This window comes from Peromyscus eremicus, chromosome 7 (assembly GCF_949786415.1).
Source record: "Peromyscus eremicus chromosome 7, PerEre_H2_v1, whole genome shotgun sequence".
Taxonomy (NCBI): Eukaryota; Metazoa; Chordata; class Mammalia; order Rodentia; family Cricetidae; genus Peromyscus; species Peromyscus eremicus.
In genome coordinates this window covers 60,613,235-60,635,982 of record NC_081422.1, presented here as the reverse complement: position 1 = coordinate 60,635,982, position 22,748 = coordinate 60,613,235, and the positions used below count along the sequence as shown (strand labels likewise).

Sequence of the window (22,748 nt, the reverse complement as noted above, 5' to 3'; positions counted from 1 at the left end):
GGAAATACTGGGTCCCAAAGATCATTAGCCTAATTGAGGCAATTTTGTTTGATGAATTTCAAGGCCCCACAGCAAGTCCTTAAAAAGGAGGAATAATCCCAGCACTCCAGAGGCAGAGGCAGGCGGATCTCTGTGAATCTGAGGCCAGCCTGGTCTACAAATCGAGTTCCAGGACAGCCGGAGCTATCACACAGAGAAACCCTGTCTCAAAAACAAGCAGGAGTAAGGGGCCAGCCAGGGCCGTGAAAAGGACTGAGAGCCACGGACTGTAATCCAACATTTTATGGTATGAGAAAGTATTTATTTATGTTTTTGTTTTTATTTCTTTTTCATTTTTTTGTAAAGTTGGTTGGTTTGGCTGGTTTCTTGGATAACTCTTGTTTGTTAGGATAGAAGCAATCCGTCTCCTCCAGGGTCACACCAAGTCCTCCTAGGAACATGGAAACCCAGTCTAAGCCTCTCAGCCTTGGAGGACTACTTCTGTTAGAGACTGCCTGGGTACGGAGCCAGTGAGGGAGAGATGAGAGTGTCTGAGGTCTGCATCTCTCTGATTGTTTATCTGTCATAGACATATTTATATAGGTGTTCTGAGGCCGTACAGTGAGGGAGCCTGGTGGTACAGGCAAACCAAGGTTCTGGGGGAGTGAAATAAGCTTCTGAGTTAAAAGTTACTAGTGGGCGGTGGTGGCGCACTCCTTTAATCCCAGCACTTGGGAGGCAGAGCCAGGTGGATCTCTGTGAGTTCGAGGCCAGCCTGGTCTACAGAGCCAGATCCAGGATAGGCACCAAAGCTATACAGAGAAACCCTGTCTCACAACAACAACAACAACAACAACAAAAAGTTACTGTGAGACTAGTGTTACAAGAGGCAAAAGGGGGAACTGGCAAGTGGCAATCTGTAGTGACAAGACCAAGTGATTTTAGTCACATTTTTCAGTGTAATAGTGGTTTGTGAGCGTGGACAAGAGAAGACATGGGAGACATGGTTATTGGAAGTTTTGTTCTTAACCTGATGTAATGGGGGGCAGGCTTTTAAGCAGATCAAGCAGTCTTGTGTTAGTTCAGGCTGGGTGTAAAGATCAGGCAAGGAGAGACCTCTTTAGGAACAAAGGCAATTAACAAAGCCCCTGGGGCTGATAAATATAATGAGGCCATTGGCCACAGGAGATTTTGACTCCCTTACCTGGAGGAAAAGGAGGGGAGGGGGAGTGCAACCAGAGGTTTATCCAGCTGGGCTCTGGGGCCAATGGGGTGGAGGAGTCCATACAATCTGCTCTGAGTGGTACACAGAGCACCCCAATCATGCCCAGTTGAATTTAATCTTATTCCCCATGGAGTAAATCTTCTGTGTCTTTCAAACAGGTGGCAGCGTCGAGTGTTGCCAATAAAAGGTCATCTGCATACTGGAGCAGAGTTGAATTAGAGTGTGACACCCTGACTCTGTTAGGTCTTTTTGTAATGTCTCCCCAACGAGTGTAGGGGAATTTGGAGTAGTCATGTTCAGGTTAGCTGTCTAGTCTTGGACATCGAATCAATCTATTTAAAGGCAAATATGGACTGACTAACTGATGCCAGGGGAATAGAGAAAAAAACAGCCTTAAGATCCAGGATTATGGGGCTGGAGAGATGGCTCAGAGGTTAAGAGCACTGGCTGTCCCTCCAGAGGTCCTGAGTTCAATTCCCAGCAACCATGTTGGCTCAAAATAATCTGTAATGAGATCTGGTGTCCTTTTCTGGCCTGCAGGCATGCATGCAGGTAGAACACTGTATAGACAGTAAATAAATACATATTCTAAAAAAAAAATCCAGGAGTGTATAGACCTGGCGGCCTGGTGGGAGGTGACTGAGCAAAGTGGGTGGAACAGAAGGTTGAATGGTTCTTAATTCATTTATTTACCTCTCAGAGACCCTGGCCTGGCTGTTATCTGAGGTCCCTGGTCTATGGACGGGCAGGAACGGTATATCCCAGGCTGACTGGCATGAGGTGAGAATGTCAGCTTCTGACAGTCTTTTGATATGAGGAGCAATTCCCAGTTTAGCTTTTTGGTTTAAGGCAGCAGTTCTCAACCTGTGGGTTATGACCCCCTTGGCACATTTCTAGCTCCAAAAATATTTACATTACAGTTCAAAGCAGTAGCAAAATTACAGTTATGAAGTAGCAACAAAAACAATTTTTTTTTCTTTTTTCTTTTTTGTTTTTTTGAGACAGGGTTTCTCTGTGTAGCTTTGTGCCTCTCCTGGAACTCACTTGGTAGCCCAGGCTGGCCTCGAACTCACAGAGTCCGCCTGGCTCTGCCTCCCGAGTGCTGGGATTAAAGGCGTGCACCACCACCACCGCCCAGTGATATTTTTAACTTTCAAAAATGATCTCTGCCCAGAATGGGGTAAGGGGAGTCTGGGACCATGAAGGAGTGACTTACCCGTTTTTGGCCCACAGAGTTTTTGAGGTGTAAAGAGATTGTTCTTAATTGTGTTTGTGGCTCCTTGTATCTTTTTATTGGTACCTGGATTTTTAGAAAGAGAAACCTCTGTCCCAATGGATTTTTTTAAAAACAGAAGCATCTGCCCTAGTGTCCACCAAAAACCTAATTAGGCAGCTTTCTATTGCTACAGTGACCAAGGGCTCTTGGAGGCCTAAGAGGGTAGAGCCCCAGCCCTTCATTCTGATTTACTGTCCATCTGTCTTGTGGTCAGAAGGGTTACTGTTTTTCTGGGTTTGGGATGGTTTGGATTTGTGTGTCTTTTTTTAATGATATGCACTGAATGGGGGAAGAAGGAATAAAAAGGAAAGGGGAGGACATGACTGCTCCTAGGTATGGTGGAGAAGAAGGTTTATTGTGGATAAAAGGTAGCGGCAGGGACATCTGGGAGAGTCCAGAGTGCACATGACCAGGCTGAGCTCAGTCGTGGGGGGAGGGGGAGGAAAGGGAATGAGGGGCAGCAGCCAGGAGGCCAAAGGTACAAAAGAGACCATTAACCAAACTGTCTGGATTATAGCGGGAAGAGCCTCTGAGGGACGGGCAGCCCAGCCCCTGGGCTGGGGAGTTCAGGGTAGAGGGCAGGGTATGCCAGCCATACCCAGTAACAGGTAGGGACTGAGGGATGCTGGGAGAATCTGGTGGCCAGGTCCATTTTAATATGTTAAATAGGCTCCTCAGCCTTTGTCCTTGTTTGAAACTTAACATGTTCTTTGATCCCTTTTCAGTCAGCCTGTGTTCCTTTTTTTTTGTTGTTGTTGTTTTTTGTTTTTTGTTTTTTCGAGACAGGGTTTCTCTGTGTAGCTTTGTGCCTCTCCTGGAACTCACTTGGTAGCCCAGGCTGGCCTCAAACTCACAGAGATCCGCCTGGCTCTGCCTCCCAAGTACTGGGATTAAAGGCGTGCGCCACCACCGCCCGGCCTGTGTTCCATTTTTTGTTTTGAGGCTCTCTCTCTTAACACAAGCACTCAGACTCAGATGAGTGGAAAGCAGCCAGCATAATCACTGCGTGTGGCTAGGCTAGCACTCGAGGCTGCTTGCCTCTGCCTTTTAGTGTCTTGGTTATTGTAAACTTTTGGGCTACTTGGATGAGCTGGAATGTATTTATTCCTGTTAAGAGCTCTAGCTTTGCCAGGTCCACGCCTTTAATCCCAGCACTCGGGAGGCAGAGGCAGGCAGATCTTTGTGAGTCTGAGGCCAGCCTGGTCAGGATAGGCACCAAAACTACACAGAGAAATCCTGTCCCAAAAGACCTCTAGCTTTTGGAATTTTTTGCACATGTCTGGAGCTGATGGAGTGACAAAAGCCAAATTTAATGCCCTATTTTTTTGTTTGTTTTTATTTGTTTTTAGAGCCAGTGGGGTGTAAAATTTGAAAGCTTTTTTGTAATCATTCAAGAAATGCCCCAGATTTGAGCTCTGAAGAACCTCAGTAGTCTTAAAACAAATTAGTGGGTTTTTGGAGCTGTACCCTGAATTTAAGTCATAAGATACTAGTGAAAAGTGTCCAATGCCTGGGAACCTGCATGTGTACTGGACTTCCAACCAGGGCATTTGGATAGAAAAGCTGCCTCAAAAAACAGTAGCTTTTCAGCATCTGTACCAGTGACTGAGACCAAAAAGCCTTCCTTGCCTCTGCCCCAATGTGTTCCCTTTCCTCTGAAGTAAACAGAGTCAGGAGTTGCTGGCAGTCATCCCAGGTAGGGTAATGGAGTGTGGAGCACAAGTTCCAAGAGGGCAGTTAGGGGGCTTATCAGAAAAAGGAGAAGGAGGTCTGGGTCTTCCAGTTATACAGATCTGGATTAGAGAAAGGAACACAGATCAGGAAAAGGGCAACACCCTTCCTCTAAGTCCTTGTCCCTTGCCCCAGGAGGAAGCAGGAGCCTCCTGCAAGGGAAAAACAGAGGCTGGGACATGAGTCTGGCGTCAAAGGTGGAGAAGAAAGTACAGGAGGCTGGAGAAATGGATATCTCCATCAGAAGGCATAGAAATAACCACACAGGAGAGGAAACGGGTATGGATCCAGAAGGCAGAGTGGGTGAAGTAGAGATGGAGGGTAGGGTGTGTGGAGGTGGATAGAGTAGGGTAGGGCACGATGGAGCAATGGAGGGGCCTGGGGAGGAGGAGGAGGAATCTGGGAGAGGTGAGGGAAGAGGAAGATGGGTTGTAGACAGGGGGAAGGGAACCAGCCCAGCAGAGGTAGCAGGACAGTGTGACCTCCTGCCAGTGATGGAGTTTTGTTGTTGTTGTTGTTGTTCAGCTCTGAGGGCTGAGGGCAGGGGGTGGGGTGGGGTGGAGCAACATTGAGATGCTTGAGAAAAATTCCATGACCCATGAGATGGGCTTGGAGAGTCGCTCTCTTTCAGGACTAAAAGGTTGATTCAATTTATAGCTTAGAGGGGCTGGTTACAAACTGTTATTTGTTAGGGTAAAAAACGAATCTACTGCTAGTCTCAGATACTTCATTCTGGTACAGGTTTTTATGTGTTGATGCAAATTTAGAGTTATCTTTGCTATGGTACATGTCTGTTTCTGCTCTTGTTTAAAGTATTATATAAAATATTCAAACTACTGAATTTGAAAAGAAACCATAAAATAAGTCGGAGATTTGATCTTATTAGGTTAAATCTGGTTGGTTTTCTTCATTTTAAAAATAACTGATGATTCTTCACTGTAAAACATTTATGTTAGAAATGAAATCATGCTCTTTAAAGAAGGGAGAAGAACTGAGGTCCCACGTCAGATATCAGACTTATTTAAAAATATAATAATTAATACTTACCTGGCAGGGGAGATACCATGATCACGAAGGTGGTTTTCCCAGGGCGAGGCTTATCCATTGCACTCTGGATGTGCTGACCCCTGCGATTTCCCCAAATGCGGGAAACTCGACTGCATAATTTGTGGTAGTGGGGGACTGCGTTCGCGCTCTCCCCTGAAAAAAAAATATAATAATTAAAAAAATAATAATTAAGAACACAGGTTAATACTTAATCATCTGTCACAGCCCTTTGGGTTACAGGGTTTTTATATGATTGGCCTTCTATGAAATGGCAGGATTAAAGCTCCTAGCTATTCAGAGTTTCATAGAAAAGTCCAAACCTGTTTCTTAAAAATTGTCAATATCACATCTACGGTCTGTAAATGAAAACTGCAGTATACATGCTCCTGCAGTGTCTGAGGGTATACATGTATCTATGGACAGGGAAAAATGGTTATAAGATGAAAATCAAACTCTGGCCTGCAGAAAGCAATACTTCTAAAGAAGGTATTTCAGAAAAACATGGGTCTAACATATATATATATATATATATATATATATATATATATATATATATATATATAACATTTGGTATAAACAATGGTTGCCATCAGACCAATAACCTCAGCACTAGTATGGACTGTTGTATGATGACAGAAGTAAAAGGTTATATTTGTTACAACATACTGTATATGCGATTCAAAGTAAAAAAAAATTAAGGTTATGAAGATCTATTCAGATTAACAAAAGCTAACTTAGAGATTTACACCTAAGTACTTATGTCTTTGCCAAGTGTTCAACACCAAGCTTCTAGAGAATTTAAATAAGTGGCAACATGTGTTTGATAAATAAGATATATATTCTAAATGAAACGCCTAGTCCGGAGAGGGCCCTTTTCCCAGAGTTGGGCATTTGGGTAGAGGCCCTCATGGCCTATGAAGGGCAGTGCTGGCCTCTGTGCTCCCTCAGTCCCTGTTCATGGGCCCCAACTCACAAGCCCCTTTCTCCTGATCCCACTTCGCCCATTTCGATCTTTGCCGTCACTTTTCCCTGCCTTCCTAGGAGACAGACTTAACAGCTTGGCACAAACTTGTTCTGTTTTGAGCCATGGAATGGCTATTTTTGGTTTCTCTACTGAGCCCATTATCTGTGATAAAATGTTTTATTTTGATACTAGAAGAGCTTCAATCCCAAACCATTTTTTTTTTTCCGTTTTGTTTTTTTGAGACAGGGTTTCTCCATGTAGTTTTGGCACCTGTCCTGGATTTCGCTCTGTAGACCAGGGGCTGGCCTTGAACTCACAGAGATCCGCCTGGCTCTGCCTCCTGAGTGCTGGGATTAAAGGCATGTGCCACCGCTGCCTAAACCATTATTTTATTTTATTTTTTGGAGCTGAGGATCGAACCCAGGGCCTTGCGCTTGCTAAATCCCCAACCCCCAAAATCATTATTTTTAAGGCTAAACCTGACAGGAAGAGAAGGTAAAGTCCTAGTATTATGGAAGCTGCTAACTTATTGTAGACTGTTAAGGAACACAAGTTAATAGTCAGTCATTTTATAAATGTTCAAGTTCTTAAATTGTAGTCATGCTAAGTACTAATATAATTAATTACAGGGATAAGCCTTACTTAGTCTCCTGAATATATTTTCAAAGTTAAGTTTAAAACAAGTAACTAGAAACATAGTTTCTCTATTCAGATATACCTAGTAGATGGACAGTCCTCAAATGCTTCAGAGATCTGCAGAATATGGCCTTTAAAATGTCTAATAACAAGCTTATTATATCAGACAGAGACTCCTAGCTCCTAGCCATGACTCCCAAGGTCTCCAAAGAAGAACACAATGACTCCACTCAGATTATTGACACTGACCACTGGGCAAGATGCCCCAGTGCGATGCCTGCCACCAGGACTCCACCCAGGCTGCAGGACATTAGAGAGTTGATTGCCCCCCTTTTCCTAGACAAAGTAAGATCAGTCTTTTCCATGTTCCTCCTTCACAGGAAAAACTCTGATCTTAGTGAGCCTGGCAGCCAAAGACTGATGCTGTCCTGATACTTCTGCCTCCAACACTATGGAGAGTATGGGAACCTGGGATGTCTAACTGGGTATGGACTGGTCTCTCTCTCTCTTTTTTTGTTTTGTTTTGCTAGATCAGGTTTCTCTGTGTAGCTTTGGAGCCTGTTCTGGAACTCACTCTGTAGACCAGGCTAGTCTCAAACTCACAGAGATCTGCCTGCCTCTGCCTCCCAAGTGTTGGGATTAAAGGCATGTGCCACCACTGCCTGGTCATCTCCATCATTTTTAATAGACTCAGAAGCTGCTTCTCAGATCTTCTGATAGTATTGACAACTAGGGTAACTATAACTTAGTCAGCTTAGCAGCATCAGGCAACCAGATTCTTCTTCTTCAGGGCTATAACTAGCTTGTTAGCTCATTTTATATGTAAAAATCAAGCCTTGCTTTTTCTTATCAAGAGACCTACTAGGAAAAGACAAACAGGTTTGCCTTACTCACAGGCTTCATATTAAGGGATAATAAACAGGATTCAAATATTATTTGAAATGACTGTTCTCAATAATAGCTGCTTATGTGTCTGATAAATGATGAGATGGGAAAATATTAAAGTCTATGCAAGTTTTGAGGCTCTAAGGAAATGTTCTAAGATATGAAAGTTTAAGTAATTCATGAAGGTTTGAGTATGGGTCTGAGAAAGTAATTTAAGACAGGTCTGAGGATATGAGAGTTTATATAAGTTCTGAGGGTTTGAGATATACAAAGACCAAAGGATATGAAAGCTCAGAAAATGATTTAAGATGTAAATACAAGTTACAAAGGTATAAATAGATGACTTAAGATATGGAAAATGCTTCATGTTTGTAGAGACCCACAGAAGCTTCCTAGTGAGAATTTACTCAGGGTCAGAGAATCTGAGCTTGCTTTACCCAGCAGGGCTGTATAAGGAGATGACTTGGCCACATGCATAGTTACCAGATGTTTGGAAGGGTCTACACTTGACTGTACAGTATGCTTTGATTTTGCAAAGGGGAGGTCTTTTGCCTCTCCCCTTGGCATATTATAAAAAGCCCTTTTGAATTAAGTTCTGGGCTGTTGGGTATTGACCCAGGCCCTCAGAAGCTATCCTGTGTCTCTGTCTTTCTCCTCAAACTCACAGAGATCCACTTGGCTCTGCCTCCAGAATACTGGAATTAAAAGTGTGCATGCTATCTTTCAATCTGACATTTTCTCCTTCCTCTCTTCTCCACCTAAGAACCCTTCAAAATGTGAGATCTGGACTCCCACACAGATTTCTTCCCCCTTCTGTGATATTGTTATATTAGAGTTTAACATTAATAGAGTTCTGATAAGGTAATAGAGCAATAACTACTTACTGTTTGGGTCTCAAGCTCAAGATTTTAGATTTATTTTGGTTGTCTTCTGAATATAAACTTAAAGGTCCTTCTCATCAGGCCAAAGACATCTCTGTCGAATTTGTACCCATCTCTCTGGACAGAAGGGAAATGCACATGCTTTTATCCCAAATCTGTAGTGTTTGCTCAGACTCAAAGGTATGAATCTACTCTTGCTGTTATACAGATATCCTTTACCTGCTTTTTCTTTCTTTTTTTTTTGGAGCTGAGGATCGAACTCAGGGCCTTGTGCTTGCTAGGCAAGCGCTCTACCACTGAGCTAAATTCCCAAACCCTGCTTTTTCTATGATATGGATTACAGAACAGATTGGTAATATTAATATATCTAAAACTTTTATGTCATTCTGTAAAATAAGAATTCATATAAGCTTCAGAGGATTGAAAAAGTCATAAAACTTGGATATACTTCACACAGGTCAAAAGGACTCCAGATAAGTGTGGTCTTCGTTTTCCCTATCTGTCAATTCCTGAGGATGGTATTTTTCTCTCTCCTGGTCTTGGGACTCCTCCCTTTCCCAATTACTAAGACTATGGACCTAAAAGTTCCAAATAAGTTAACAAATTTTAACATCTGTTCCTAGTATAAACTTGTTTCAACAGGTTTCCACTTGGCTGGCAGAAACATCCAAGCATCAGCTGCTTACTATAACCTATTCCAAACTACTACAAGCCCTGGACTTGCTGAGAGCTGATGTGGACCAATCCAGACAGTGAGTGCTTCCTGTCTCTATAGCTGGGTCAGATAACCACATGCTGATAAATGCCCCATTGCCCAGCCTTTGACTAGCCTTTCAGCCTTCCTGGTCCCTGACAATGATGCCCCCGTGTCAGCTGGAAGTAGTTACAGAAAAGAATACATCATCCCATGTTCCCTGACCTTAATATGTTGAAATGCTGAGTCAACAGGAAATTCCCTGGCATTTTTTTAGGGGACAAAGTGGCTAATTATGATGCCCATTGACATACCAGGAGAAAGGGCCCAGAGTTGTCAATTGACAGATTCATTAACTAAAGGTTCTGCAATAAGACCCCTGACCTTCTTTATGCAGAACCAAAGAGGTATTATATGGCCTTAATAAATTGTTATTTCTATATAAATCATTCAGGATTATAACCTGGTTGTACTACAGGGCCTTAAGAATGGCAATAGATACAGATGTCGCTGCCCTAGAAAAATCTGTCACACATTTAGAGGAATTGCTCTTCTCTCTAGCTGAAATAGTTATCCAAAATAGAAAGGGCCTTGACCTATTGTTCCTTCAACAAGGCGGCCTGTGAAAGGCCTTAGGAGAGCAATGCTGCTTTATGTTAACCATTCTGGAGTTATTAAAAACTCCATGGCCCTACTTAGAAAGTGTTTCCAAGATAGACAACAAGAAAGACAACAAAATGAAGGATGGTATGAATCCCTATTTAACTGGTCTCCTTGGTTAACCACTTTGTTTCCAGCCCTGGCAGGACTTTTAATGATCCTGCTTCTACTACTCACCTTGGTCCCTGCCTCATTAATAGACTGCCTCTGCCAAGCCTCTGTCCAAGAGAGGGTCAACAACGTTCAGCTAATGGTTCTTTGGTCCTAATACCATCCCCTTGAACCCCTGGACAGACAGGACCCATGACTGAGTCCTGTCATTGGTACTTGTGAAGGGGGGAATGTAGGGCCCAATGCATCTTGACCACACTGCTGCCATGACAGGTTCAAGGGGGACCAGACAGAGTAGGCCTAAGTTTCAGTTTACTGTAAAACAACACCTGATTCCAGGAAAAAACCACAAACTGACACCATCCAGGAATGGGCCAATCAGCATCCAGGGGGAAAATGCCTAACATTCTAACCATTATAGATATCATCAGATGTCTCTTAGCATAGCACACACCTATCCCCTTTTGCCAAGACACCCCTAGACAAATGTCAGCCAATCAGGGGTCCTGAACCTTGGAAATCCCCTCACCCCAATCTCAGCTATGATAAATCCCTACCCCCCGACCAGGCTCAGGGCTCTCTGATCATACTGCTGTGTCAGACTAACCAAGGCTCTAAGTTTGAGCTTGAATAAAGACTCTTTGCTTTTACATACAGACTTGAACTCCTTGGTGGTCTCTGGGGAACTCTATGATTTGGGCTAACAAAAATGGCAGAATAATCCCTAGAGGCACAACCCTTAAGTCAAGTGGGTGGGTTTTGAACAAGAGCCAACCACTGATCAGTGTAAGGGAACTGATTAGGATGCACCAGATCCCTGTGACCTTGAGTCAAATTGTCTTCACAGCTGTGTTCAGCAACAAACCAACAACCTTCCCCTCAAAACAACTGGACACTACATACAGGCCTAGGTCAAAGAATCTTAAATTCATTGATGAATTTTTATCAAATTCTATCAACATTATCTTTTGGACACTAACTTTGTGTTTCTCACACAAAAACCTCTCTGGTTCTGTTTCACATCCCATTTGTGTGGTCAAAACTAGCCTGCTTTAAAGGATGGCTCTCTTGTCCTGTAGTCTCAGAAAGACCATAGTACAAAAGGCTCCTCGATATATTCTTTCCACTTGTCATAATTGTCTGCACTGGGCTGGAGAGATGGTTCAGTGATTGAAAGCACACACTGCTTTCCTAAAATTTGGTTCCCAGCATTGGGCAACTCACAACTGCCTGTAACTCCAGTTCCAGGGGGTATGACATTTCTTGGCTTCTGTGGGTACCCACACATATAGACACAAAAATAAAAACCTTAAAAAGCAAAACTATACCTTTTGCTTCTCCTGACACTAATCTCCCACTCAGATTTTTTTTTTCCAAGACAGGGTTTCTCTGTGTAGCTTTTGGAGCCTGTCCTGGATCTCACTTTGTAGACCAGGCTGGACTCGAACTCACAAAGATTCACCTGGCTCTGCCTCCCGAGTGCTGGGATTAAAGGCGTGTGCCACCACTGTCCGGCCCATTCAGAATTCTTATGCTGTCCTCTTTTGCTGCCACAACACAACAACCTGTAACAGAATGCCTTTCCTACTTTTTGTTATTTTCAAGATCTCACAGAGATCCACCTACCTGTGCCTTCTGATTCCAAGGTTAACAGTGTGCACTGTCCCTTTCCTCCTTGGTTCGTGTCTGGCCCAGGCCCAGGGATGTATTCTGAGAAGCTTGCACTATAACAGTGTCCCTGTTTCCACGTGCCTCTGCTGTGTTCTCACTAAACCTTTTCTTCTCTCATACAGTCTCATCCTACAGAAAACCACCAGGGATGAACCATCCTTTTCCCCTTTCACAGTAGGTACCAGTTAATACTTGCAGGAGCCTTGAGCTTCCCCCATGTGAAGTGATGGCTCTTTATGACAGGCTGTTTTCCTCCAGAAAAAAAATGATATGTGCTAGCTTCTGTCCATCACCTGGTGCCAAGAAGTACTTCCCAGAGCCAGCTTCATATCCCCGTTAAACAATAGTGAAAGAAAAATAAAGTCCAACTAGCATAACCCTATTTCTTGAAGAACTCCCATCTACAAACTACAGCGTGTGAGTGATGTCCTTGAACTTGGTATGTATCCACGGTGGCCTTAAACTGACCCTCCTGCCTCTACTTCCCAAGTGCTGGGATTACAGGTTTGTACCACAATTCCTAGTTTGGAATATTGGTGTATTTGTGTGTGTTTGCATGTGTAGAGGGCAGAGGACAACCTCAGGCATTGTTCCTCAAGTGCCTTGTGTCCTCTATTTGCTATTTTTATTTATTTGTCTCTGTGAGTGTATGTAGGTGTCAGTGGCCAGAAGACAGCTTGGATACCTTGGAGCTACAGTTACAGGCAATTGTGAGCTGCCCACCAGGGTACTGGTACCTGAACTTGGTACACCCAGTTCTTAACTGCTGAGTCACCTTTTCAGCCTTTCTCCTTCCATTTTTTGAGACAAGGTCCCTTAACGGGGCTGGGGTTTGCTTTTGGGCTGATATGGCGGGTGAGCCAGCTCCAGGGATTTGTTAGTGTCTTTCCTTCCAGCACTGGGATTACAAGTGTGCCACCATACCCAACTTTTCACATGGTGCTGGGGACCAAATATGGGTTCTCATACTCATGTGGCATGCACTTTACAAACCTATCTTCCCAGTCCTGAAATATTAAAAACAGAATTGTGTGTGAGGGGTGGTGGTGCATGCCATGACACATATGTGGATGTCAGAAGACAACTGCTGGGTTCAGTCTTCTCCTTTCACTTGTTTTTTTAACATGGATTCTGAGGATTAAACTCAGGCTGCCAGACTTATACAGCAAGTCCCTTTACTCTCTGGGTATTCTGCTGGCCCTGGGATATTTATTTTTAAAAAGACTCAAGACTCAGCCCAAGGAATGAAGGCAGAATGCCAAAGTACCAGACATTATTTTTGTTTAAAGACATATTGATTCCCACCAGTCAGTCCTTGCCAGATTCTTAGAAATAAACCAGGGGGACTAAAAACCAACTAATGAACCAAGGAAGTAAATGTAGCCAAGAAAGGTAGGACATTTTATTTTACATACAAAAAGGGTGCAAACTGAGTCCTTTCCTCCCCAAACTGGGAAGAGGTATACTTAAAATCACATTTGTGTTGTCCATGATGCCCTATGAAATGGGCTACTCTGAGATAACATATCCAGACCCACATTCCATTTTCTCCAAAGGCTATTTCCTCTGCAGAGGAGTTTTCCCCAATGGTGTCCAAATCTCTCTATTGGAGGAAACATTTCAAATATACTTGAAATTGACATTCATTTAAAAAATACTACAAGTTTCATTTTTCACAGCTGCGTTTTTTTTTTTTTTGACCAGTGCCAGGGTTTATGAAACATTATCTTAAAAAAAAGTAAAAAAAGGCATTTAACAATAACTAGACACATCCACACATGAATTAAAATTGATTTCCACAGCTGATTTATACATTATCTACTTAAAAAAATTGCAACCAACATCCCAACATCTTTTAAAGAGTACAATGGGTAAAACTTAAAGACAAATAATAAATTAGAGAGTGTAATCTATCCAATGGGAATTGCTGCATCAACGTTACTTTCCATTGGAGGGTTGGAGCATTTTTGGTTTCGTCTTTTCTGTGGTTCTCTGCTTGATAAACAGGGCTCCTTCCCAGAGTCAGCCTGCTTACTGAACTGAGCAATTCACGCTTGTCACACTGTCTCTGAGAACACTGAGGAACACACAGTTCCCAGGAGCCTGTGCTGTCTATGAGAGTAAAACACACACAGATGAGCACACATATCCATCTGTAAATACATGTATCCCCCAAGAAATGGCTCATGTTTCCTGAGACATTCCTAACAGATTGGTAAGCCTTCTAAAGGCTTTGGTGCATGGGCTGGCCTAGGATTTGGTCTGGAGCTCCTGAAGAGGGTACCAAAAGGTTTTACCTACCCTGGAAGGTGGGTTTGGGTTAGTCAGGACGGCAGGCGTCTGTGCATTGCTGGGATGACTGCAATGCACTCTGGCTTATGACCACAGATAATCCTCTGCTCTGAGACCTTAAAGGTGGTGATGGCACCAGACAAGTGATTGTGATGGGGGGGGGGGGAGGAAGGGGAGAGGGAGGAGAGAGAGAGAGATAGAGATATAGAGAGATAGATATCCTGTCTATACAACCGAGGTTTCTTTATAACATCAAGTTTGGTAATTCAACTAGAGATATATGGAGTACACGTTCACTTTTTTTTTTCCTTGATAAGCTGATCTGTAAATACTGGAGTGGGTTTCCTGGTTGTTGTTTTTTTTGAGAAAATATGTCAACTACTATTAGCTATATTCAGGGATCTACTTACTATTTTGATACAATAAGAACTCTATTCTTCTGTACTTAGTTACCTGCAACAGGAGTAGGACAAACCCCTTAAGACTGGCTATTGGATCAGACTCCCAAGACTGGTGATGAAAACACTGTTCAGAACTCTACAAATTCACAGAAGGACCACAGTGGCCTCTTCTTTTTCATACTCAAAAACTAACCCCTTAAAACAAAGTCCCCCAACAAACAAAGGAATTCTTATCTGAGTCCTACCAACCCATTATGGGGAAGGCTGGAGTCATTGGCCATCAACATCTACATGGGACTTCCTTGAAGTCTGCAAAATCAAGAAACCCAGTGATAAGTGCTTGTCACCCACATGGCCAATCCAGATGGGGACCTAATTATCCTGGCTCCCTGAGGGTCTCTGGAATCAACCTGCCCACTTGGGGGCAGTGGAGGGGATGGTGGCAGCGGCTTGGCAAAGGCAATGTTGGTTGTATGACCATGCAAACTCCTGGTCTTAAAAACCCAAGCCCTGGCATGACTGACACTGGACAAAGCGTTACCAGGGCAACTAAACAGGAATGGAAAACTGGTTTCAGTATGAGCATGGAAGAGGTGGCTGGGACACATGAGTCATGTGGGCTTGGGAGACAAAATTATTGGAGGAAATGCTTTCTAGGCTTCTGAGAAAGTTCTTCTCGAGAAATGCTGCCATGTTTGCTCAACATGGAGGGGAATGGATTATCTTTTACATTATTTTTTAAATTAAGGCTATGATCCTTAGCAACCACTTTAACATAACATTACCATTGCTGTATACTTCTGGCATTACAAGTGGTTGCTAACATTGGACATCAACACTACATAAGCACTACAGCATACTTTTCCTCTGAACTAAACTGGAAGTTACTTTACACAAGATGGACACCATCTGGCTAATGGACATGGGCTGATTCCGAGTTCTCATCCTTCACTAAAAAGGAAAAGGAAATTTACACTTTCAGAAACTTTAGGATCCTTGCTATGTCCTGTAGCTTGTTCCAATGGAAATGGGAATTTTAACTGGAGACTTACCTACTCACCTGATTTACATATACCTTCACAGACCCTGTTTGCTCCTAGACAGACCCAAAATAGAAGAATGTTAATTAAGGCAGTCATGACTGCTCACTAGCTGCTGGCACATTCAGTGCAGCCTTGTGGGCAGTCTGGAGTGAGAACTCTGAAAATCCACTTCTATGATTGGACACTTTACACCTTGGTGTAACCTCTGGCCTGCTTCTACCCAAGTCTGCTCAGGCTGCAATGCCTTGAGGACAGCAAAGCTTGAGGAAATAAAACTCCAAATATTACAATATCAAATGCCCCTGTCCCTGGAACAGATGAGTTAGTTTTAAGGGGAAGTAAATGCATCAGTCCTAAAGAAAACTGTCCTCAGGTGTCGTAACTGAGATAGAGCAAGTGGATTTAGATGAGGGGAGATGGAGGGAGTGCCTGTGCCCTGGGATCTGGCTGAGCTTGCAGCCAGGCAACCGACAGAAACAGGGATGTGTATGCAGCCTGATGTGCTAGTGGAGCTGGAACAGATGAGCAGATTGTTTCTGGGGAATTCAGTATGTTTTAATTTTAAGGAAGATCTTAAGAGAATTGCCCAGCTTTGGGACCACCTTAAGAGTGTCAATGGCCTTGAAAGGTCACCACCGCCCTGCATGTTAAAGGAACCTTTGCTATAAAAACCAAATATCTAGTAAGGGATTTGTGGGGGCTGGAGGGTGCCAGCAGTGCATTAGGAAGGACCCGTCCCCATTCCCACAAACCACTCAGGTTCAACCCCTCAAGAGCTAGCCTATAAAAATATTTTAAGACAAAAAAGGAGTCTTAGGCCCAGCTGCAGGGCACCCTACCCTGCAGCCAAGCTGGTCACCGTGGCCTTTGCTTTATTGTGGAAGCAGGGTTGGGGAGGCACTTAGTGGGACAGAGAGTGCCAGGATGCTCTAGGCCTTGCCACCATTTCCTGGGATGAGGATTTTTAAGTTTCTGTGGGGGAAGTCAGAGTTGCCCACATGCCAAACTAGGGACTATGTAAATTTCAGCGATGAGCTTTAACTACTACATAATGAAAAAGAAGTAAATCCTAACACTCAAATTCCTCATGGGGAAGTGGTTTGACCTGACTTTTCCCCGCTACTCTGTTTCATGGACAAAAATATTTCTTGTAAAGAAATGGACTGGTGGCAATCTTTACAAATGCTGAGCAGGTTTGAAGCCAATGAAGAGAGATTCCCTAGCCAAGGTCCAACAGAACAGGCAAAGCGAATAAACTCTGCTTCATTTGATACTATTTCTGATACATGTCCACAAAGAGCCCTGACATCCCCCAGTCCTTTACATACATATACAGCAGAGTTCTGTGCTGCACTAAGTCACTAGCCACTGCCCTATGTGGGTAGCTCTTTATACTCAGATACAAGACCTCTTTGCCCATATGAATAATCCTTGCCACACTAGGGTAAGAAGCCTCTGTTTGGAAATGCCACTAAAATGAAAACAAAACATGAGAAGAGTAACCCCCATACTGTTAACTATGCAACCAGTGATGCTTCATGGTGGTATGTCCAGTGAGGATCCATGGTGGTGGGCAGAGAGTGCAGTGGGGAAAACATGCTAATATATGGCCGTATTATCTGGGAAGAGTCTCTGTTCAATTGTTAAGATAGAATTTTAGACCTTTCATTACAGTTTCCTTTTCTCTGGAATTTCCCGGCATCAACCAACCTTCCCTTCCCTGCTTACTGCAGCCCCATGTACCAAGTTCTAAGCCTGCTGCTATGGACCGGCTCCAAGATCACTACAGGCTTAATTTCTAAGGCAGACCAGCCTAGATGCTCTAACTCAGTCTTGGGGCAGACATGACATACTGATTTTCTTTTCCTGGCCCTAAGATGCTGCATCCTGAGGCTTCTCTGGCAGTTGGAAGGCAGATTTGCTGCCCTCTTTTGTCCACTACTGGCAATATGGTGGTGGCTGTTTAGTCACTAATTTTGTCCTCCAAGTCAACAGAAAGTCACATGGCTATCTAGTAGGAAGTCCCTGGCAGTGGAGGAAACAGAAGTTTTGCTTTGTTGTTGTTATTAAGTATTTCCTCTCTGAGATGAGGTGCCTTCTGGTTGGTCACAGTCTGGCTCGGTGCTCATCCCAAGTGTTCAGGAACTGGGCTTTCAAGCTCTAGGCTGATTAGGTCAAGGGGATCTGGTGGGGACTTTTCTCTGCAGCGGAGAAGATGAATGAAAATTCAAGTATGTTTCCTTGCCAACCTGAGAATTCACTCAGGATGACATAGAGTTTGGCTTCTTCTCTTCCAAGTGCTGCAAATCAGACTCTTTCCATCATGAATATCCTCTGGACCCACATTTTATCTGAATGGCTTGGCTGGCCCATCCCCCTTGAAACAGAAAAAAGCACCCCCCCCCAATATAACCAGACACAATATGCATCTGCCATGTTGTTTATAAAACAAAAACAAAACCCCAAAAAACTAAAAGTGCAATAAAATCAGTTTCCTTTCCTTTGCTCAGAACCACAGGCGTGTTTTGCTACAGTCAGAGCAAGGGATTTGCTTATCAAAAAAGCTAAGAACGCCAACACACAGGGACAGTAGACTGCAGATTTCTCACAGCTTGTGTCCTACAGTGTAACTTCACGGGAGGGAGGGAGGGAGGGAGGGAGGTTGGGAGGGACCTGAACCCTGTGGCCAGCTGGGCTGGGGGTCGCCCAGGCACAGAGGGAGAGGAAGCCATATTTGCAGACACACCTGGGAAGTGGAGAAGTCCTCCAGCCCAGGGCTGTCATCTTGCCCCGCCTCCCTGACCACACCACCAGCTTCTTGATAGAGCCTTTAACTTAGTAGTTCTTATGCTGGAGAGGGTTGAGGGTGGTGTAGAACCAGGAGTAAATTTAGGGAGAGGAGGAAGAGAACAGTAGTCCTTGAGTTTTTGTGAATGACACCTTCACTGTAAACAATGGGAGGAGAGTCGACCAGAGAGCCCAGGGCAAGCAGTGGAGAAGCAGCAGCTCTGGACCCGCTCAGAGCTCAGCCAGAGGCATCGCCACTGGCCCACTTGGCTGCCTGCACTGGCTCCTTCTGGGGGCATCCGTCGTCTTCTTTTTGGTTTGGATCTCCACCCTCCCCCACAGAGGAGTCCTTTCCAATGAGAAATGGCAGGAGCTGCAGGTGCAATTGGAGCCAGAGTCCCCAGGACTTGAGGACTCCTGGGAGGCACTGGTCACTTGTGTCGCTGAGCAGTCTTCTTCCTTTTCCTCTTAAAGAAACAGCAGCACCTGGAGCACAAGAACACTGAGGTCAGTCTAGACGTTTCCGCTCCACGGACATCTCTGCCTGCTTCTGCTTACTGCAGGGGTAGGGTTGTTCTCTGCTGGTGCCCACCCATGTGGCCGCCCACCATCTTCAGTACACATACACTGAAAGTAACAGCAGTGTCTGTCAGAAAGTTAAAGGCAACATCTGATTTGAGTTGCAGCCGTTCCGCCTGATTATCAAAATGCTGCCCACTAGACATGGCTGCCACAGATATTCCCGAAAGAAGGATGAAGAAGGCTTTGTTCCTAGACTACCATCAAACCCAGATACTCCATCTTTGTCTAGAACCAAGAGGGAGGGTGCGCAGGGTAACATGAAAATAGCCTGCACTGTATGCCCCTTGATACCAGCTCACTGGCCAGCAGGCAAGGGGCTAAACTGAGGCAAATCAATCTCACACAAAGTAGGAGATCTAGAACCTTGGCAGTCACAGGATGCCAAAGGACTAAAGACTCTTTCTATCTAACATGATGCCTGGAGTAAGCAGAAGCTCTAGTTCATAAAGGGTAAATCTTTTTTTTTTTTTTTTCTTTTGGTTTTTCGAGACAGGGTTTCTCTGTGTAGCTTTGTGCCTCTCCTGGGACTCACTTGGTAGTCCAGGCTGGCCTCGAACTCACAGAGATCCGCCTGGCTCTGCCTCCCGAGTGCTGGGATTAAAGGCGTGCGCCACCACCGCCCGGCAATAAAGGGTAAATCTTTATCTCCTGACACCAGAACAGTGCCAATCACCCCAAGGGGACCAATGCCCAAAGCCCAGGAGCTAATCCTCAGGAAACTCTGGTCACAGGGAATCCCCCACTTAGCTTCCCTAAGACTGCCACTGTTCCAGACAGGGTTAGCAACTGGTTTGTTTAAGGTAGAGGCTGAGGCCCCCCCAAGTGCCATGTCTTGGGGGAACAGCCTGTAGAAGAGTGGCAGTACTGGTCTACCCTAACCCTGAAGATGCCCTCCTTACTCCAGCCTTTGGACTAGGAGGGGTGGCTGTTGCACAGGCACTAGAGAAGGGGATGTTAAGGGAGATGGCGAGGTTGATGGAAAAGGTATGTTCTTTCTAGAAATGTCAAATGGAAAATTAGGAGGTGGGCAGAAGGCAGTGGATGAGTCAAAGATGCCAGATGATGGAGGAGAATAAAGTTGTAAGTAGAGCTCAGAAGCTTGATCCTTGAAAGACAATTTTTTCTGAGAAAACTATCTTAAGTCTCTCAGCTAACCCTTCCAGGGTTCTTAAAAATGACTTTTATTCTTTATGTGTATGAGTATTTTGCCTGCATGTATGTCTGTGCACCACATTGAGTGCCTGGTGCCCACAGAGGCCTGGAGACGGCAACAGATTCCTGAGGACTGGACTTACAGACAGCCATGAGCTGCTCTGTGGTTGCTGGGAAACGAAACTTGTCTGGAAGTGTCTGCAAGAGCAGCAGGTGCTCTTCTTCACCTCTGAGCCATCTCTCTAGCCCACCTCCCAGGCTTCAGAGCAAGGACACTCATGAGAAACAGACACCACTGCTCACTTTCCACACTCCTACGTCCTCCCCTGCAGCTGATCCCCTCCTTTAGACCCCTTGTGTTAACTGTATTTTCTACAGTGTTTCTAATATTTTCATCATTAAAAATCTGGATAAAGTTTTTTCTTTTATCTTTTGAGACTGGGACTCATTATTATGTAGCCAAGGCTGGCTTCAAATGTACAATCCTCTGGCCTTGGTTTCCCAGAGTTCTAGGATTTATAAGTGTTTGCCACAGTATCTAGACTGAGAAAGTTTCTTAGAATGAAGAAATAAAGATTTATACAGACAGCAATGTGAGCTTTCCAAGAATTCAAATTCATGAATGAAATGTGGAATTTTTAGACAGGAGTTCCTTCCTTCCCTCCCTCCCTTCCTTCCTTTTTCGAGACACGGTTTCTCTGCGTAATAGTCCTGGCTGTCCTGGAATTCACTTTGGAGACCAGGCTGGCCTTGAACTCACAGAGAGCCACCAGCCTCTGCTTCCTGAGTGCTGGGATTACAGGAGTGCACTACCACCGCCCTGGCAGACAGGGGTTTCTTAAGAGAGTCTTACAATATTTTCTTCAGAATCTGGCCATGGCAATGTATGCCTGTAATTCCAGTGCTTGACAGTGGAAGAAGGGTGAAGAGTTCAGAGTTATTCTTGGCTACATATCAAATCTGAAGCCAACCTGGTCTATTGGAGGCCTTGTTTCAACAGGTACATAGACAGTGTGTGTGTGTGTACCAGCCCTGTGTGTATCAATAACATTTATAAGTACTATTAATAGGTGTGAACCAAAGTGGTAAATACAACTGGGAACTGAGTAAGTTATTTTAAATAAAAATGATTGCTGGCTTTAAATAGTCCTTAATGGAAACATTGGGAAAGAATTCAAGAAAAAAAAATCTATACATATGTATTAGAAATGAACATTTTTTTTTTACAATTTTTTTTATTCATTTTATGTGTATGGGTATTTTGTCTGCATGTATGTCTATGTACTATGTGTGTGCCTGGTCAGAATATGGTGTTGGAACACTGGGACTGGAGTTATAGATGGTTGTGAGTACTATGTGGGAGCTAGGCAATGAAACTCTTTGCTCTGAAAAGGCAACCAGTGACCTTAACCACCAAGCCATCTCTCCAGCACCAGAAACAGACATTTGCCAAATTGAATGTCCAGAACCTAGTATTTAAGTAGACAAGTCAAATCTTATGAAGAACCAGTATTTCAGCAGTCTTAAAAAAAAAAAAAAAAGATTTATTTATTCATTTTATGTATGAGTGCTCTATCTGCATGTACAACCTTATTCCAGAAGAGGGCATCAGATCCTACCATAGATGGCTGTGTGCCTCCATGTGGTTGCTGGGAATTGAACTCAGGACCTCTGGAAGTACAGTCTGTGCTCTTAACTGCTGAGCCATTTCACCAGCCCATCAGTCTTACCTGTTTCAACTATGATTTTCAGTGGGTTTACTGACTCTAAAATTAATCTCTGTTCTTACTTTCTGTGTGAGGACCCTAAGATGATGATTTTTATGTTTTCAAATAAAAACACTCAAAAAAAAAATCTGAAATAATGGGCCCATTTCTAAATGTCCAATGGATTCTCTTACTTCCTCCAGGACAATTCATAGGAAGTAGCCTGTGCTTCTGCTGAACCAGTGGAGTGTACATGAGCAGAAGCTGTCATTCAAAGGAACAGCAGCCATATTTTGCATTTAGAGCCCTATACAGCTTCAGCAGGAGGAGAAGCTTTTAATTCCACTAACAAGGAAAGGAACCCCACAATCTGTTCTTAAAGGCTTCGGTTTCTATGGTGACCACCAGTAAAAGGATCTGGACTTGGGGCCAAATCTACCAGTAACTCTGTACAGATATGCTCCTTTCAAAACAGAGTAAGGACAAATAACTCCATTTGTGTCTTAGGTTCTCTTCCAGTTAACCCTTTGAGTGACCAGGAATCCTTTCCGAGTGTGAGCCAAAACTGATCCAGGATTTCCCACACAAGCCATCAAACACTTTGCCACAGTCCTCTGACCTGACCCTTGCCTTCTTCCTGTTACTCCTGTACCATGTCATCTCCACAGTCTCCTTGCAGTCTCTCTTCTTTATCACACTCTTTTCTCCTCCTCTGCACTCCAACTAGCTCAAGTCTGGCTGTGTCCAAGAAGTCTTCCTTGAGAACTCACAGGGATTCCTCACCCTCTCAGTCTTCCGGGAATAGCATGAGAACTCTGAAGAAGCCCTTGCTTCTTATGACTCACTTTACAGCTAGGTGACAGTAAGCCTCTTGGGCAGGGCCTCCCCTTCACTTGTCCTGTTCTTCCCTGCTATCCCAGGTCTCTGAGTTCTGTGCACAAGGTTGGATGAGCATAGTAGGACCTAAAGTATTCACAATTGGGATCATGTGACTGACACTTCACAGGAAAAAAAAAAAAAAAAAC

The 22,748-nt window shown here is 44.0% G+C and overlaps 1 protein-coding gene and 2 non-coding genes across 7 annotated transcripts in view; 1 reads left to right on the top strand and 2 right to left on the bottom strand.

Moving 5' to 3' along the window:
* The window catches only part of Csnk1g1 (casein kinase 1 gamma 1), a 161,213-nt gene that overhangs the window by 376 nt on the left and 138,089 nt on the right, over window positions 1-22,748 (bottom strand). For 3 of the 5 annotated variants that reach the window (XM_059268134.1, XM_059268139.1, XM_059268135.1), the window contains one exon: window positions 13,141-18,769. In XM_059268134.1, coding sequence (XP_059124117.1) covers window positions 18,715-18,769 — 55 coding nt within the window. In that variant the 3' untranslated portion in view covers window positions 13,141-18,714. Of the gene's footprint in view, window positions 1-8,627; window positions 8,742-13,140; window positions 18,770-22,748 lie in introns of those variants that run through there. The other 2 variants (XR_009380266.1, XR_009380267.1) reach the window with 2 other exon arrangements.
* LOC131915769 (U1 spliceosomal RNA) lies at window positions 5,251-5,414 on the top strand. Its single transcript, XR_009380422.1, has one exon. It is a non-coding gene; the product is annotated as a U1 spliceosomal RNA (small nuclear RNA).
* On the bottom strand, window positions 8,864-8,938 carry Trnaa-agc (transfer RNA alanine (anticodon AGC)). Its single transcript has one exon. It is a non-coding gene; the product is annotated as a tRNA-Ala (tRNA).